Below are 20,000 nucleotides of genomic sequence, written 5' to 3' on the forward strand. Positions count from 1 at the left end.
TAGGTGACAGGAAGGGCGTCCAGTCCTAGAAAAATATGCTTCAATAAATTCCATCCTACCCAGGTGATCACAGAAAAGCAGACATTAAAATGATGATGATGAACTAAATACTACACGATTGACTAACTGGCCAATGTGTGAGGCCCCGATGGAATTCTTTATATTTTGGTGGTAACGAGGGGGGGGGGGATGGGTAAACCCATTACATTGTACCTTGCTGATGGAGGTTACAGTTATTGCAGTGGCAGTGATCATGATAAGAAAGATAGTGGTGGTGTTGGAGGTGATGATGTAACAGAGATAGTGGTGGCGGCGGAGGCGGCGAAGATGATGATGATGTAACCGAGGTAGTGGGGTGATAGTGACGGTGGCGGTTGTATTTGGTGGTGGTGGTGGTGGTGGTGTTGGTGAGGGTGGTGGGACTGGCATGGGTTCTGCCAGTAAATAGAAGTGATAACAAAGCCTGTCACACTGTGTTCTGTAAATACCACCAGTTAAGCTGTTCTTAGAACAGATAATTTCAATTGTCATGGGAGGGAGGTATATAGCTAAGATGGCAGGGGTGGGGCGATGGGGTGGGTGGGGTGGAGGAGAGGTGAATACTGATGGGTGGGGAGAGAAAAAGACAGAGAGAGGAACATTTTAAATATATAGGTGTGTGTGTGTGTGTATATATATATATAAACACATCAATAAACACATGTATAGAGAGACATATAAATACATACTTGCATATATATATATGTGTGTGTGTTGTATTTATATATATATGTATGTATGTATGTATGTATTTATATGTATATATATGTATGTATGTATTTATATGTATATATATGTATGTATGTATTATTTATATGTATATATATATATGTATGTATCTATATATTTATATGTATATATATGAGTGTGTGTGTGTGTGTATATTTATATTATATGTATATATTTATATATATATGTATATACATATATAAATATGTATAAATAAATGCATTCATATATATAAATATGTATGAATACATTCATATATATATATATATATATATATATATATATATACATTTTACATACATATATATGTATATATATAAATATATATAAATTCGTGTATGTATGTATATATACATATTAATACATGCATGTATATATATATATATACAGATTCACACACACATCTATCTATCTAGCTATCTTTCTATCTCTCTCTCTCTCTCTGTATGTATATATATATATATATATATATTATACACATACATATCATTTATAGTTGCTAAATACCAGACACTCATACGTGTACACACACAATAGCATACTGGAGATGTGCCATTGTCATAACACATACACACACGTACATTTGCACACACACACACACACACCCATTCCTTGTTTCACACACACTCACACACACACACACTCACACACACAGAATAACTGAGGTGTGCAATAACTGGGTCGATATATTGGCATATACAGACACAAACATACAAACATTTATACAAACACACACATACGCACACATACATATAAACAAATACATACGCAAAGAAATATGCAAAAGAGCACAAATGCACACACACACACACACACACCACACATGGAAACATGCAGCACACATACATACATGCAAGATGCTCAATATATATATACACACTCATAGTGCAGTAGGTTGGCCTACATGCTGACATATATATGCATATGCACACAGAAATACTCACGCAGACGCACAGAGAACAATACACGCACACACACACACACACACACCACACACACACACACACACACAAAAACACACACACACACACACACCACACACACACACACACACAAACACCCGAATACAGAGGAAAGCAAGCCTACGAGGAGGCCCTCAAACAGGTTGTTCGAGCTGCTAGAAATAGCAGCTTAATCTCTCTCCGATGTTATTATACACTCGATAATGTACTTTTGCTATTAAGATAGGGTGGTCACGGATGGAGTACCTTTGACCATGGATCTGCTTTATTACATAAGCCTTGGGTTAAACGTTATTAACACCAACAGCAACATATAAAACCAATATAAAATGCACTGAAATATTCAGTATACACAAGGCGCAGGAGTGGCTGTGTGGTAAGTAGCTTGCTTACCAACCACATAGTTCCGGGTTCAGTCCCACTGCGTGGCACCTTGGGCAAGCGTCTTCTATTATAGCCTCGGGCCGACCAAAGCCTTGTGAGTGGATTTGGTAGACGGAAACTGAAAAAAGCCCGTCGTATATGCGTATGTATATATATATATATATATATGTGTGTGTGTGTGTGTTTGCGTGTCTGTTTGTCCCCCTAGCATTGCTTGACAACCGATGCTGGTGTGTTTACGTCCCCGTAACTTAGCGGTTCGGTAAAGGAGATCGATAGATTAAGTACTGGGCTTACAAAGAATAAGTCCTGGGGTCGATTTCCTCGACTAAAGGCGGTGCTCCAGCATGGCCACAGTTTAAATGACTGAAACAAGTAAACGAGTAAAGAGAGTAAGTTAACGAGCTGGCAGAATCGGTAGCGTATCGAGGGAAGTGCTTTGCAGCTTTTCATTTGTCCTTATGCTCTGTGTTCAAATTCCATGAAGGTCGAATTTGCATTCCTTCATTTTGAGATCGACAGAATAAATACCAGTTGAATAATGGGGTTGATGTAAATGACTAGCTCCCAGCCCCCAAAATTGTGCCAAAATTTGAAACTACTAACCAATATTCATACGCACACACATGCACATAGATACACTTGTGTGTGTGTGTTTATATATATATATATATATATATATATATATATATATATAGTCGCAGGAGTGGCTGTGTGGTAAGTAGCTTGCTTACCAACCACATGGTTCCAGGTTCAGTACCACTGCGTGGCACCTTGGGCAAGTGTCTTCTACTATAAGCCTCGGGCCGACCAAAGCCTTGTGAGTGGATTTGGTAGACGGAAACTGAAAAAAGCCCGTTGTATATATGTATATATATATATATATGTATATATATATATATGTGTGTGTGTTTGTGTGTCTGTGTTTGTCCCCCTAGCATTGCTTGACAACCGATGTTGGTGTGTTTATGTCCCCATCACTTAGCGGTTCGGCAAAAGAGACTGATAGAATAAGTACTGGGCTTACAAAGAATAAGTCCAGGGGTCGAGGTGCTCGATTAAAGGCAGTGCTCCAGCATGGCCGCAGTCAAATGACTGAAACAAGTAAAAGAGTAAAGAGTAAAAAGCGTAATATGTATATATATATATATATATATATATTGGTAAAAACGGTAAGATAACAAAGAAAGAGACCTCAATATTATGTAAATAGAGGAATTTATCTGTACAGATATATATATATAGTGAGAATTTACAAAAAAACAAAAGATGAAGACAGGTGTGTAAACAACAAACAGATGTATTAGTTTAACACTCAGGAAGTGAGAAAGTTTTTTATGTTTTGAACCTATGCTCTTTGACAGAAAGGAACACAGAAATAAATTGGGAGACAAACTAGAAAAAGGTTTAGTAGCTATATATATATATATATATATATACATACACATTGTCCCTTTAATTAAAAAATTCTATATGAGGCTGAAGATTGCTCTACATTTTAAAACTGATGTAATACTTACATTGTTAAATAAAATGAAGCAGCATGAAACGATTGTACTACACTACCTTGGATATCCTTGTTGCTTATTTGTATATATATATATATATATATATATATATATAATATATATATATAATATATATATATATATAAAATTAAGATTAAGTTGAATTAGATCCTTAAATTGAGGCGCCTTGCTAGGTCGGTATAATCTGCATACCCTAACAATATTAATTGAATATTGCATATCAAGACAATATTGGTCATCTCATGAGAACGGTTTCTTTCGAATGATGTATATATATATGACAGACTTCTTTCAGTTTCCATCTACAAAATGCACTTAGAAAGTTTTGGGGTCAGCCTGAGGCTATAGTATGAGAAACTTGCTCAAGGCTACACAGTAGGACTGTACCTGAAAGTATGTGGTTGGGTTGCAAAGGATTAAATCCAGTAAAATGAAAAATAAACCCAAACAACTGACATCCTTTTTGTGGACTGCCAATAAACAATCTCATGACCTGACAGGAATACACCTAGACACATTTACAAAGTTCTACATACATGAATAAATTCTAAACAATAACAAAACCCCAAATTTAACCCTTTCATTACTGTATTTCTGTTGAGATGCTCTGTGTTTCTCTCAATTATTTCAGATATTACAAAGAATTTAGTAAAATAACTTAGTTATCATTTAGCTAGTGTTAGGAACATAAATTGTGACTAAGGTTTAGTGGAAGATTTTAATTCAAAATGTATGAAAACAAGAAATTTGTACTACAGAGCCAGAGCCAGTTTTAGCCGGGTTGGTATCGAAAGGGTTAAGAATTGTTTCTCTATTATATATTTTAACCCTTTTGTTACCATATATCTGTTGAGATGCTCTGTGTTTCCTTCAATTACTTTAAATATAACAAAGAATTTAGTAAGATAACTTTGTTATCATTCAGCTAGTGTTAGGAACATAAATTGTGACTAAGGTTTGGTGGAAGATTTTAATTCAAAACTTATGCAAACAAGACATTTGTACTCAGAGCCAGAGCCGGTTTCAGCCAAGTTGTTAACGAAAGGGTTAATGCCTGCTGGTCCACTTACATAGGTTGAATGACATACATACATGTATATATGTTTACTCTAACCTGGGCCACAACTCCATAAACATGTCCCGTCCCTTTTTCTATAAGTCTTTTGGCTCCTGGTGATAAGGTTGGACAGTTGTACTGGCGGTGATTATTGAACCAGCAATTCATGTCCTTCAATGTCCTCTTATCTCCAGACAATAAGCATGTCCTCTCTTTTGTTGGCATGTCAGTTTTAGAGAGGTCTTGTTTTCTGAGATTGTTTCCCCCTTTCAAGTGAAACTGCTTCTAATTTTCATTTAATAATCATGGTACATCATCTAGAGGTGGAGATAATCTTAATAAATCTAGAATTTATGTTGTATGGTATTTGATATATCTGTGTCTATGCATGCATGTATATATGTATGCACGTATATTTATACTCAGAGCTAGGGCCGGTTTCAGCTGGGTTGGTAACGGAATGTTAATCAATAGAATTTCTCCAAAACACCATTTTAACATAACCAACCTACAACTTAATTACTGCTTCATTCAAAGCCACGTGCCTGAGGAATATTTTGTTCTGAGTTCACACTGGGGTTAACATAACTGATTAACCCACTCCCTAAAATTCCAGGCCTTGTGCCTATTATAGAAAGCATGTACATTGCAACATTTCCAACCAGTTAAGATTAGAAGCCATGAGAGTCACTGCCTGGTGTTGCATCAGGCATTTATTATTACCTCCGCCTTAGTGAAGGCGGAGGTAGTGTTTTCAGTCATGTTTGTTTGTTTGTCTGTGGACAAGATATCTCAAGAACCTGTGCATGGATTCAGATGAAACTTTCAGGGATGTTTGGCCTCGTGACTGGCACAAACTGATTAGATCTTGGGATCAATCTGGTACAGGACAAGGATTCTGGATTATTTTACCTGGTTTTTTTTTTACTTAATATTTGAGAGCGGTCGGGTTCATTTTTAGTATTCTCATTTGTGAGAGCAGTTGAGTTCATTTCAGATATTCTCATTTTAAAAATCATCTCTGGCTAATCATCGAGAGGACATTGGTGTTGCTTTGGCAGAGGTTTGTACTCTCTGAGTGCTCTTGTTATTATTATTATTATTATTATTATTATTGCTATTGTTATTACTATTAATATTATTATTATTATTATTGAGTGAGAGAGCGTGCATGCCATCAAAGTGACACTGAGGTAAAATATACGAAGCCCAGTATACCCATCATGACTACCCGTCTGATAAGGGTACACCAGGCACATGCATCACAACCATATGTGTGCGACATGGTGATCTCATATCAAGATAAACAGCACATGACCTTGCAGGTGGGGCCCAGTTAGAATTTTCTTCTGGTCAAGTAGCCCATCCCGCTCAAAAGGTCCCTGATTAAGGGTTGTTTAAGGATGTTGAAAGAAACACTCATATTTCCAGAGGTGAATTATTCAAACCCCAAAGAATTCCTCTCAGCACATGGCTATGATGCTCCCCTACTACTTCTGCTCGTGGTCAGAGATGCACGTATCATCAGCCACTAGGGGACATGCTCAACTGGTTAAGGTCAAACAACTGACAAGCAAATCTGTGGTATTGAACAGAATATTTGCTGTAGCCCGTCTTTATTATTATTATCATTTATTATTATTATTATTAGTATTAGTATTAGTATTATTTTATTATTATTATTATTATTATTATTATTATTATTATTATTATTATTACTATTATTATTATTACTATTATTATTATTATTATTATTACTACTATTATTATTATTATTATTATTATTATTATTACTATTATTATTATTATTATTATTATTATTACTATTATTATTATTACTATTATTATATTATTATTATTACTACTATTATTATTATATTATTATTATTATTATTATTACTATTAAATTGTCTTTGTCGTGGTTCTTTTTATGTAGTAACTCTGTCCATGGCCTTCCACCTGTTTTAGTAACTTTTATAGTTATTGTTTAGTTACTTGCACATAGTTACACACCCTGTTCTATGTAATATGAGAAACAATTCAAGTGAGAAATAGCTGCCATGTAAGGATATTATTATTATTATTATTAATATCGTTATTCAAAGTCAAAAAATAACAAAAGGAAAATATAAGTCAAAAACATCAAAGCAATTTCACCACTCCCAACGTGGTTTCTGAATGCCCTTCATCATATCACAGCCTGCATTTGCTCTGAATCATTTTACTCAGTACTGTTCTTTACCTCTAGTATGAATGGTACCTACTACCCATAGTCACTGTGTACACTGCTTCAGAACATGGAGGGGGGAGGAGGCAATCCTCTGCATGATTAGTTAACGATGTTCAGTTGACTGTGGTCTTCAAACAAGTCTCAAAATGCCTGCTTTTCGGACTAATCTCTCTCTATATATATATATAAACGGTAAAATGTCTCTGTGTGTGTGATTGTGACTAAGGTTTGGTGGAAGATTTTAATTCAAAAATTATGAAAACAAGACATTTGTACTCAGAGCCAAAGCCGGTTTCAGCCAGGTTGGTATTGAATGGGTTAAGAATTGTTTCTCTATTATATATTTTAACCCTTTTGTTACCATATTTCTTTTGAGATGCTCTGTGTTTCTTTCAATCAATTTTAAATATAACAAAGAATTTAGTAAAATAACATCGTTATCATTGAGCTAGTGTTAGGAACATAAATTGTGACTAAGGTTTGATGGAAGATTTTAATTCAAAACTTATGAAAACAAGATATTTGTACCCAGAGCCAGATTCAGCCGGGTTGGTAGCGAAAGGATTAAGGTTGTTTTTTTTTGTTTTTCAATCTAGAGATGGATCTTATCTTGTGAGTTACATTACATTCTGTAAAGGGATTGGTGTTTGAAGGGGTTTCGGTAACCTCCACATGACTTAACCCTTTCATTACCATATTTCTGTTGAGATGTTCTATGTTTCTTTCCATTGATTTTAAATATAACAAGGAATTTAGTAAAATAAGACTGTGGAATAAATGATAATCAGGTGGAGCAATGTCCATTGAAGATGGTGGGTGAGGCATCATTTCCCATTCAACCTGTATGTAGCCAAGCATTATCCTGATGGAAGAACACCTTTTGTCTTGAAACCAAAGATGGTCATTTTTCTTCTAGCACTGACTTAAGCCACTCAAGCTGCTCACAGTAGATCTTTGTTATCGTTTGGTTTGGGTTTAAAAGTTCAAAGCAGACTAAACCTTTCATATCCCACCAAACAGATAATAACACCTTACATGGGTGAAGACCTTCTTTAGACTGGGATGCTAGTGTTTCTCCTTTCCCTACCCACTGTCTTCAGCACCTGATATTTTTATATAAAACCCATTTCTCATCACCAGTCACCATTTGATCCAAAAAAGGTTCATTCATGAAATGTGACAGCAAAGAAGAGCACACATTCACTCTCTGCATGTGATTAGACTCGCAAAGTCTATGAGAAACGCATTGACACAATTTGCTGATTTTTTCCAATGGTACACAGGTGTTAGTTGATAAATGGTTGAATGACCAAATCCAAGCTTCTCTTCTAATTACTCAACAGTTACGATGGGATTTCTTTCCACCAAGATTTGCGGGATGTCCTCATCAAGGTTTACAGATCTTCCAGGACGAGGGTCATCTTCTAGGCTGTAGTTTCCAGTTCAGAGCTTCTGGAACCACTGCTGACACTGGCTGATGTTTATTGTCTAATCCCCATATACTGCATTAATATTCAATGCACTTTCTGTTGCATCGTTGCCTTTGTTCAACTCATAAAGCAAAGTATGCCGAAAATGCTGCTTTGTCACTTCCATTATGGCTTTGAAAAATAACTGCTAAAATTGAACTGCACTCTTCAAAAATTGCACTAAGAATAAGTACAAGGTAAAATTACTACCTTCTATTATAAGAAGGTAATGCAGGTAGTTTATCCCCCACCCTCCAACTTTTAGTTCATGCAATTGAAAAAACCGCATTATTTATGGGATAACCCAATACATATATATATGTGTACATATGTGTGTGTGTGTGTAAGAGTATTTATATATATATATATGTGTGTGTGTGTGAGTATATATATATATATGGGTGTGTGGTAAAAAGCTTGCTTCCCAAAAACATGGTTCTGGGTTCAGTCCCACCACAAGGCACCTTAGGCAAGTGTATTTTACTATAGCCTCAGGCCAACCAAAGCCTTGTGAGTGAATTTGATAGAGGGAAACTGAAAGAAGCCTGTATGTACATGTATATATATATCTGCATGTATTAATGTGTGTGTGTGTCTGTGTTTGGCCCCTACCTATTTCTTTACTACCCACAAGGAGCTAAACACAGAGAGGACAAACAAGGACAGACAAACGGATTAAGTCGATTACATCGTCCCCAGTGCGTAACTGGTACTTAATTTATCGACCCCGAAGGATGAAAGGCAAAGTCGACCTCGGCGTAATTTGAACTCACAACGTAACAGCAGACGAAATACCGTGAATCATTTCGCCCGGCGTGCTAACGTTTCTACCAGCTCACCGCCGTTCAGTAATTATTCCTGCACCCATTATAAGAAAATGTAAATAATTTAACATAAATTTTATTACAGAAATTCACTCTCTTTATTATCTTTTAGGTGGGGCCCCCACCTTCAATAAATGTTTTGTACTTTTTGTTGGTATATATTTATATGCCTGTAATTAGATCTAGACATATTTCTGTCTCTTTCTGTCCCTCTCTTCTTTTCAGTATGCATAGACGTGTGTGTGTGTGTATGGCGCGCGCAGATCATGTGTGTGCGTAAGTATGTATACATGTGTATATGCATATGTATAGGTGTATATCATATAAGTCGTGTGTGTGTGTACACACATCTGTATCTAATTATGTATGTATATATATACACACATACATATACATATAGATATATATATATATATATAATATATACACACACATACATACATATACATATAGATATATATATATATATATATATATATATATGTATATATATAAATATATATATATATATATACACATACATATACATATATATATATATATATGTATATATATAAATATATATATATATATAACACACTACATACATATATATATATATATACACACACATATATATATATATACACACATACACACACATATATATACATACACACACACACACATATATATACACACATACACACACACGCACATACACACACTAGTACACTGGGTATTTCTCAGGAAATCACTCACCTGGTGGTGAAAATGTTGAGTTTGAATCCTGCTAATTATGCCTAAAAATTTCCTTTTCAACAAAGTGTTTGTGTTATTTTGTGACCCAGGGAGAATTACTGCTGCTGCCTTTTATTCTTGTGAAGACAACTGCAAGAGAAGGATTTGACTAAGAGTACGCCACTGTACTCAGAGAGAAAGCTTTCAAAAGGATCTTTTGCTCTGTGTTTGGTGGGGCATGAGGAAGCTAGGGGTGGGGGTAGGTGAATGGCCTGTGAGAGCAATAGAAATTATGGAGGAGGATGTCGTCAGTGAGGTGAGGGTTTGCAACAAATGCTACAATGAATTTAGTGTACAGGTGGGAGTTTAACTCTCAGCAGTTGACATATTTCATCAACCCTGAATGAATGAAAGGTGAAGGTGGAAATCAGAATGCAAAGAGCTGGAAGAAATATGAAAGGCATTTTTTTTTTCAGTGTTCTAATGATTCTGCCACGTTGCTGCCCTAATAATAATAATAATAATAATAATAATAAATTTGTTTATTGGCTACAAGGGCTAACAAAAATCAAATAAAACATGTAGGGACAAAATACAGGACGAAAGTTACAAAAAGGGTTTTGTCCTTTTGGAAAGACTGTGTAAAAACTCAAGATAACAGCAAAAATATAACAAGTAAAAACTCCCAATAGGGGGAGGCGCTTCGAAAGGTTACTCGTGGAAAAACCCATAAAAGCCACGGGAGCCTGGTCAAAAAGGGGGTAGAGAGCCCTTTTCTCCTTTTATATTTACCTTTTTTGTTACAGGTGTAACCTCAGAATTGGTCCGTTTGTACTGGCCATTCTTCTGACATTCACCCACCTTTCAATGAATTTGCTACGAGACAGCACTTCCCTCTCTACTCTCATCTTCCTTTTCAAGTGGAACTTGAAAAAATTAATGAGGCCTTGGCCATAATAATAATAATAATAATAATAATAATAATAATAATAATAATAATCCTTTCTACTATAGATACAAGGTCTGAAATTTTTCAGGGAGTGGACTAGCTGATTACATCAACTCATGTTCAACTGGTACTTATTTTATTGACCTTGAAAGGATGAAAGGCAAAGTCAACCTCGGCTGAGTAGTAGTCGTCGTCGTCGTCATCGTCATAGTAGTAGTAGTAGTAGTAGTAGTAGTAGTCGTCGAAGCAGTTGTCTTCGCGGTCGTTGTCCTCCTGCTCTTCCTCCTTTCTACTACAGACACAAGCCCTGAAATTTTTCGGCGGGGTGGGGACTAGCCGATTTTATTTTCTCAATCCTGAAAATGTGAAAGACAAGGTTGACCTTGGAATTTGAACTCAAAACAAAAAGAGCTGGAAGAAATGTCACTGGGCATTTCGTCTGATGAGTCAATCTGCTCAACACCTAAATAATAATAATAATAATAATAACAATAATAATAATAATAATAAATGCCCTGATGCAGTACCAGGCAGTGGCTCTCATGGCTTCTGATCTTAACTGATTGGAAGTGTAATCATGTACATTGTTTTGTCTTGGTATAAAAAATGGGCTACAGCAAATATTCTGCTCAATACCACACATTTGCTTGCCAGTTGTCTGACCTTAACCAGTTGAGCATGTCCCTTTAGTGGCTGACGATATGTGCATCTCTGATCACGAGCAGAAGTAGTGGGGGAGCATCATAGCCATGTGTTGAGAGGGATTCTTTGGAGTTTGAATAATTCACCTCTGGAAACATGGGTGGTTCTTTCAACATCCTTAAACAACCCTTAATCAGGGACCTTTTGAGTGGGATGGGTTACCCAACCAGAAGAAAATTCTAACTGGGCCCCACTCGCAAGGTCATGCGCTGTTTACCTTGATATGAGATCACCATGTCGCGCACATATGGTTGTGATGCATGTGCCTGGTGTACCCTTATCGGACGGGTAGTCATGATGGGTATACTGGGCTTCGTATATTTTACCCCAGTGTCACTTCGATGGCATGCTCTGCTCGCTCACTCAATAATAATAATAATAATAATGAATGATTCATCTCTGGAAACATAGATGTTTCGTTCAACATCCTTAAACAGCCCTTAATCAGGGACCTTTTGAGTGGGATGGGTTACCCAACCAGAAGAAAATTCTAACTGGGCCCCACCCGCAAGGTCATGCACTGTTTATCTTGGTATGAGATCACCATGTCGCGCGCATATGATTGTGATGCATGTGCCTGGTGTACCCTTATCAGACGGGTAGTCATGATGGGTATACTGGGCTTCGTATATTTTACCTCAGTGTCACTTTGATGGCATGCACTGCTCTCTCACTCAATAATAATAATAATAAGCTTTACTGCTATAGGCGCAAGGCTTGAAATCATGGGAAGGGGCTGAGTTGATTACACCAACCCCAGTATTCAATTGTTACATAATCTTAATAATAATAATAATAATAATAATAATAATGGTTTCAAATTTTGGCACAAGGCCAGCAATTTCGGTGGAGTGGTTAAGTCCATTACATTGACACCAGTGCCCAGCTGATACTTATTTTATCAATCCTGAAAGGGTTGTTTGTCACTGATACAAAAAGTAATGGTTATTATATTTCATTTACTTTTTACTATATAAATATGGAGGCGCATGGCTTAGTGGTTAGGGTGTCAGTATCATGATCGTAAGATTGTGGTTTCGATTCCTGGACCAGGCGACGCGTTGTGTTCTTGAGCAAAACACTTCATTTCACGTTGCTCCAGTCTACTCAGCTGGCAAAAATGAGTAACGCTGTGATGGACTGGCGTCCCGTACAGCTGGGGAACATGTACGCCATTGAAACTGGGAAACCGGGTCCATGAGCCTGGCTAGCCTTTAAAAGGGCGCAAGTGGAGGCGCGTGGCTTAGTGGTTAGGTTTGTTGGACTCATGATCGTAAGAGTGTGGTTTCGATTCCTGGACCGGGCGACGCGTTGTGTTCTTGAGCAAAACACTTCATTTCACGTTGCTCCAGTCTACTCAGCTGGCAAAAATGAGTAACGCTGTGATGGACTGGAGTCCCATCCAGCTGGGGAACACGTACGCCATTGAAACCGGGAAACTGGGCCCATGAGCCTGGCTAGGCTTTAAAAGGGTGCATTTATTTATTTTATTATAAATACGGTGTTTTATGTGAATCCTGAAAATGCAGCACATTATTATTAATATATTTGTCAATTAATGCATGTTTTCAAAGAAAAATTGACTTCAGTATTTATCATCCTATATTCATCTTCTTTATTTTTTTTCGTTTCAGAAGCTCCGAAGGAGCGAGTGTTTAAGGAGAAAGAGGGGCTGCTCAACAGACGACGAGGTGCTATGCGACGGCGTGTACACCAAGTGAATGGTCACAAATTCATGACAACATTTTTCAGACAACCAACATTTTGTTCGCTGTGTAGAGACTTCATTTGGTAAGTTCCCAATTGTGGCATGCTTATTGTCCAAAGTTTGTATATTTAAGGAAAACACTTGTGTGCTGAAGGCATTGTTCTCCTTCTCTGAAAGTAGGAGTCAGTTTCATCATCTGGTAGAGCAGCTCTGTAGAGGCTTGGGTCTCTTCCATTATGGTGCAAGATCTGCCTGGCTGTGTGGTAAGTAGCTTGCTTACCAACCACATGGTTCTGGGTTCATTCCCACTGCGTGACACCTTGAGCAAGTGTCTTCTGCTATAGCCCCGGGCTGACCAAAGCCTTGTGAGTGGATTTGGTAGACAGAAATGGAAAGAAGCCCATCGTATGTATGTATATATATATATGTATGTGTATGTGTGTGTATATGTTTGTGCCCCCAACATCACTTGACAACCGATGCTGGTGTGTTTATGTCCCTGTAACTTAGCGGTTCAGCAAAAGAGACCAATAGAATAAGTACTTGGTTTACAAAGAATAAGTCCTGGGGTCGATTTGCTCAACTAAATGCGGTGCTCTAACATGGCCACAGTCAAATGGCTGAAACAAGTAAAAGATTAGAATAGCAAACGTGAGCTTTGTTGAGTCAGATGTTTTATGACTCTGGGCCCAATGTTTCTACCATCCTCAATGCTCGTTCTTGCTGCACCACTTGTCCTTTCTCTTGAGCCAGATGTAATGGCTTCCTTTCTCTATGGCTTCCAACAATTTTTCTGGCAGCATCTTTCGTCTCTTTCACATCCAGTTCAAGAGCAGTTGGTGGAACAGCTCTGTAGGTGTTTCAGTCCCTTCCACTATGACACAAGAGCCACCCAGGACCACCCACTAATGTAGGCGACAAAACTCCTACACAGTACCATGCATGAGCTTTGTTGTGTCAGGTTTTATGACTCTGGGCCAAATGTTTCTACCATCCTCAATGCTTGTTCTTGCTACACCACTTTTCTTACCTCTTGAGCCAGATGTAATGACTTGCTTTCTCTGTAGCTTCTGATAATTTTCTGGCAATATCTTTCATCTCCTTCACGTCTAGTCCAAGACTCCCTATCATCAAGATAAATCTGTTTCCAACAAATCTTCTAATACCTATCTCTGCAAGAAGGCATATTGCTCCCCGTCCATTGTTTTAACAGAGTTCAACCAACTTACGGTATTTTTCTATCTTTTCTGTGGGAAGCGTCTTTAATGATCACTTCCCAGAGGGAATTGTCAGCTTCTTCTTAGATCACTCATTAGTCACATCCATCACTCTCTGTTACCATCGAACTCTAGCGTCTGCCTTGGATTGGTTTTTACAGAGTGTACTGGGTGAATTTTTCATGATGGCACTAGCTATGGTAAGGTCACCAGGTACCTGCATAACAAGACCCCTTAACTGAGCTGAGTATAATGATAAGGGGATGTAAAAGTATAATAAAGGACCAGAAACAGATGTCTTGCTGAAGAGGTGAATCCGTGGCATGCTTATCTGGAATGGGAGAGTGAAAGATGTGGGATCAATGTACAAAGTGCTGAACCTCACAGTGGCAAAGTATCTGTGTTCCTTTCAAATTTTGGGCCTCACAGAGACAATGACCAAGACCTTTGGCATTATGCCGTGCTTGAGAAGAAAACCCATCAAGCTGAGCAAAATCGCAACCGTGGCAGATACTGGTGTCATGGAAACAGCATTCATGCTGGTGGCATGTAAAAGCACCCATTACACTCTCAGAGTGGTTGCCATTAGGAAGGGTATCTCCAGCTGTAGAAAGCCATGCCAAATCAGACTGGGGTCAGGTGCAGCCTTCCAGCTTACCAACCCTGGTCAAACTGTCCAACCCATGCCACCATGGACAATAGACATAAAATGATGATAATGATGATATATATTTGGAGAGAAGATTTTTTTCTCAAAGAGTTAAGATTGAGAAAAGAACCATTTTAGAAAATGGAAAAGCACTAACCTTTGGGAAGAGATTTCAAAGCCACACACATTTTGTGAAATCTCTTCCCAAAGGTTAGTGCCTTTTGACCTTTCTAAAATGGTTCTTTTCTCAATCTTAACTCTTTGAGAAAAAATCTTCTCACCAAATATTATAACTGTAACAAGGAATTTCCAAAACACTCCAAATATATATATATATTATATATATATATATATATATATATATATATATATATATATAATATATATATATATATATATATATTATATATATATTATATATATATATATATATATATAATATATATATTCTGTTTTTTTCCGTCCTTGTTTTCATGTACATTCACTGGTTTCTTCCAAGGAATCTAATGCTCTTAGCTTAGTTTTTCCTTGGGGCTGGCCAGATTGGAACAATCTCGAGTATAACCAGCGGAAATTGCAAAGATAATCTAGAACTCGACTGACGAAAGAAAAGTCCAAATGACCCGTCCTTGTTTTCTTTGTATCGTCTGTCTGGATGTTTTGCGTTCTTGTCCCATTTTTGTATTTTTTATATATGTGTGTATATATCATCATCATCATCGTTTAACATCCACTTTCCATGCTAGCATGGGTTGGACGGTTCAACTGGGGTCTGGGAAGCCTGAAGGCTGCATCAGGCCCAGTCAGATCTGGCAGTGTTTCTACAGCTGGATGCTCTTCCTAACACCAACCACTCCATGAGTGTAGTGGGTGCTTTTTACATGCCACAGGTGCCAGACGAGGCTGGCAAACGGCCACGCTCGGATGGTGCTTTTTATGTGCCACCGGCACGGAGGCCAAGTGAGACTGGTAACGGCCACAAATGGATGGTGTTTGTTACGTGCCACCGGCACAGAGGCCAGGCGATGTGATGCTGGCTACGGCCACGTTCGGATGGTTCTCTTACGTGCCACCGGCACTGGTATCACAACTACAAATTCCACTGATGTTGATCGATTTCGATTTTGATTTATATATATATTTTGATATATATATATTTGGATATATATATATATATATATATATATATATAGGACTGAATCTCTTCCTGTCAGGTGTCCCAGATGAACCAACTTCACGGCAGTAAGTGCAGATGAGGGCAGCTGCATCAAACTCTCTCATGCACCAAATGGTGGTGCCCCAGCATAGCCACAGCTCGTGAACTGAAACTAGATAAAATAAATAATATATATACCAGTGGTAGAGTAATACGCTTTATTTAAAGCAGCAGAAAATTCAACAAAACCTGTTACTCTGAGTTTCCCGTTGCCGTTCATCGGACAGTTTTTGCTGAACAGCAATGGGAAACTCAGAGTTATAGGTTTTGTTGAATTTTCTGCTGCTTTAAATAAAGTATATATACATATATATATAAAATGCATAAACAGAGCCTGAACAATTGCTTTAAAATACATGGTGTATTTTATAAATGTGCCTGTTCAAGTATCCTAATAGCATGGAGTTATTAGTAGCTCTTTTGGTTGTGTATTTAATCTGGTATACATATATATGTATACATTGTCAACCACTCATACTTAATGTATACACCCCAAGTATGTTTGCTGGTAGGCTACGATCTGGCAAAGTGGAGATTACACCCTCAAAGTGGTGAGTAGGTAATAATCTCCAGCTCACCAAATCACAGTCTATTGGCAAACACAAGCGATATATGTTAAGTATATGCGATCAATAATGTTCATTACATTAGTGTTGCTTCTGTTTCATATTCGAATATATATATATATATATATATATATATATAGGCGCAGGAGTGGCTGTGTGGTAAGTAGCTTGCTTACCAACCACATGGTTCCGGGTTCAGTCCCACTGCGTGGCATCTTGGGCAAGTGTCTTCTGCTATAGCCTTGGCCGACCAAAGCCTTGTGAGTGGATTTGGTAGACGGAAATTGAAAGAAGCCTGTCGTATATATGTATATATATGTGTGCGTGTGTGTTTGTGTGTCTGTGTTTGTCCCCCCACCATCGCTTGACAACTGATGCTGGTGTGTTTACGTCCCCATCACTTAGCGGTTCAGCAAAAAGAGACCGATAGAATAAGTACTGGGCTTACAAAGACTAAGTCCCGGGGTCGAGTTGCTCGACTAAAGGCGGTGCTCCAGCATGGCCGCAGTCAAATGACTGAAACAAGTAAAAAGAGAAAAAGTATATACATATATATATTTACAAAATAAGGGCAAAAGAAAAATTCTATTGCCAAATTTGCTGAAAAAAGGACAAAATTGTTAATAACCATTATGATTTATGCATCTCGAAACAAACCGATAGAAATTTCTAAAAAAATCCGTTATTACCGTATTGGTCCCAATTTCGGGGTTAATTCATAAGAATTTTCCCCTCTTCAGCGATAAATACGTGAGATATAAGTGAAATATATATATATATATATATATATAATATTATTAGAGACAAAACCACTATTTTGCAAAACAAACAAGGAAAGACTTAATCAATACATAAAATTTTAATAAAAAGTCAAAAAAACCGCCACTACAACATTGTTTCTTGTCCTGATCGACAATCTTCAGGTGGACTTCCAATAAGTCAGTTTCATAATTTAAACTGAGACTTATTGGAAGTCCACCTGAAGATTGTCGATCAGGGCAAGAAACAATTGTAGTGGCGGTTTTTTTGACTTTTTATTAAAATTTTATGTATTGATTAAGCTTTCCTTGTTTGTTTTGCAAAATAGTGGTTTTGTCTCTAATAATATTATATAATATTTTACTATAAAATTGGATTTAATCCTAAATCTGATTTTTCCCTGTAAATTTGGATTTATTCCCTAATATTTATTATTATATATATATATATATATATATACACACACACACACACAGAGTGCAGTGAATATATTGCCCTCTAAATTACACAAAAATGAAAATAACACTGACATCTCTTTTTAAAAGATATATTTACCATAATTGCACAAAAATATCTTGAAATACCAATGAGTAAATTTATTCAATAAAATCGCTATTGGCTTCAACCACGGCCTCCAGACGACTTTGGAATCTCTTGCATCTCTTCTGGATGGTCCCCTTGTTTAAGCTATTGAATGCTGTCATAATCCTTCCCTTCGGTTTATCTTTGGTGTTACAAGGAGTTTTGTTGGTCTCTTGCTCAACTGCGACCCACACATAATAATTAAGGGGGTTGCAATCTTGGGAGTTAGGTGGCCAGATGTTAAGTGCGATGTGGTCACAGAAATTGTCTGACAGCTATGACTGGGTTCTCCTGCTTGTGTGGCATGGTGCAGAGTCCTGCTGTCAGACATATGGTCTTCCAGTAGCCATCCTCTTGACCCAGGGCAGCACTACCTCCTTCAGGCACTTGATGTAGGCCCTCCATGTTGAGCCTGAGGCTGTGTGAGAAGATGAATGGAGACATAACATTGCCATCACTGGTGATCACTCCAAACACCATGATGCTGACTGGATGTTTGATTTTTATCACTCTTGGAACATGTTTTGGGGATACAGCAAGCCAAACAGTTGTTTACGATCTGTTTGTATTGAAGCTACCAGCACAAATTCCAAGCAGTACAGCATGTTGTTTCCAAATTTCTGGCAGAGTGAATTGCGTCATAGTGCTGTTTTTTCTTACAGACAGTCCCCAGCTGACCCTACTATACTGTGTAGTCTACAAAATCAAAAGCAAACAATATGCATGCACAAAATTGAAAATATAAAATGGCGACACTTTACCCATCGCACTCTGTATGTACGTATGTATATATATCATCATCATCATTCAATGTTCGTTTTCCATGCTAGCACGGGTTGGATGGTTTGACTGGGGTCTGGGAAGCCAGAAGGCTGCACCAGGCTGATCTGGCAGTGTTTCTACAGCTGGATGCCCTTCCTAACACCAACCACTCCGTGAGTGTAGTGGGTACTTTTTATGTGCCACCGGCACAGGTGCCAGGGGAGGCTGGCAGTGGCCACAATCAGTTGGTGCTTTTTACCTGCCACCGGCACAGAAGCCAGTCAAGGCAGCGCTGGCATCGGCCACGTATATATATATATATATATATATATATATATATATATATATGTATGTATGTGTATGTGTGTGTGTGTGTGTGTATACCCTTCTCTTGACCTCAGAGTTGTAAATGAGCATCATTCTTAGGAGCTGATGCTAACCCTTCATCGTATGTTGCCAAATTTTCATCAGGGCACTGTGCTTGTCTTTCGAAGGGAGGTAACATTCCTTGATGATAGTAAAATCTGTCTCTAGTAATCAGCCAGATAAACTGAAGAAAAGTCAGTTTGAAATAAAATGTCCTAGTCCCTTGAGAGATTTGAACTCACAATCTTTGAGCTGTGACATTTATGTACTTAGTCTCGTGTGACTGACACACACACATGTAAATACATGCATATAGACACATGCACTTTCATACACCAACACACATATATATACACATGCAAATACATGTGGTCAGGGTTACTTATACATGTATACATATAAAGGGCAAAGGGTAAAGAGCCCCTTCAATCATGAATGACTATGGGATTCCACCGAGAAAGTTCCCTTCTGAAGCACAGGTCCGGGCAAGATTGTTCATGGAAGACCAGCTGTTGCTCATGATTACCTGCCTCCCGGTCCCTGCACCACTGATGGTATACAAGGGATAAGTGAAAGGCTGA

The 20,000-nt window shown here is 37.7% G+C and overlaps 1 protein-coding gene across 4 annotated transcripts in view; it reads left to right on the forward strand.

The window, feature by feature from the left end:
- The window catches only part of LOC115224309 (calcium-independent protein kinase C), a 236,711-nt gene that overhangs the window by 159,493 nt on the left and 57,218 nt on the right, over window positions 1-20,000 (forward strand). For all 4 annotated transcript variants that reach the window (XM_036513225.1, XM_036513226.1, XM_029795154.2 and 1 more), the window contains exon 4: window positions 13,229-13,385. In XM_036513225.1, coding sequence (XP_036369118.1) covers window positions 13,229-13,385 — 157 coding nt within the window. The remainder of the gene's footprint in view (window positions 1-13,228; window positions 13,386-20,000) is intronic.

Source organism: Octopus sinensis, linkage group LG25 (assembly GCF_006345805.1).
Source record: "Octopus sinensis linkage group LG25, ASM634580v1, whole genome shotgun sequence".
Taxonomy (NCBI): Eukaryota; Metazoa; Mollusca; class Cephalopoda; order Octopoda; family Octopodidae; genus Octopus; species Octopus sinensis.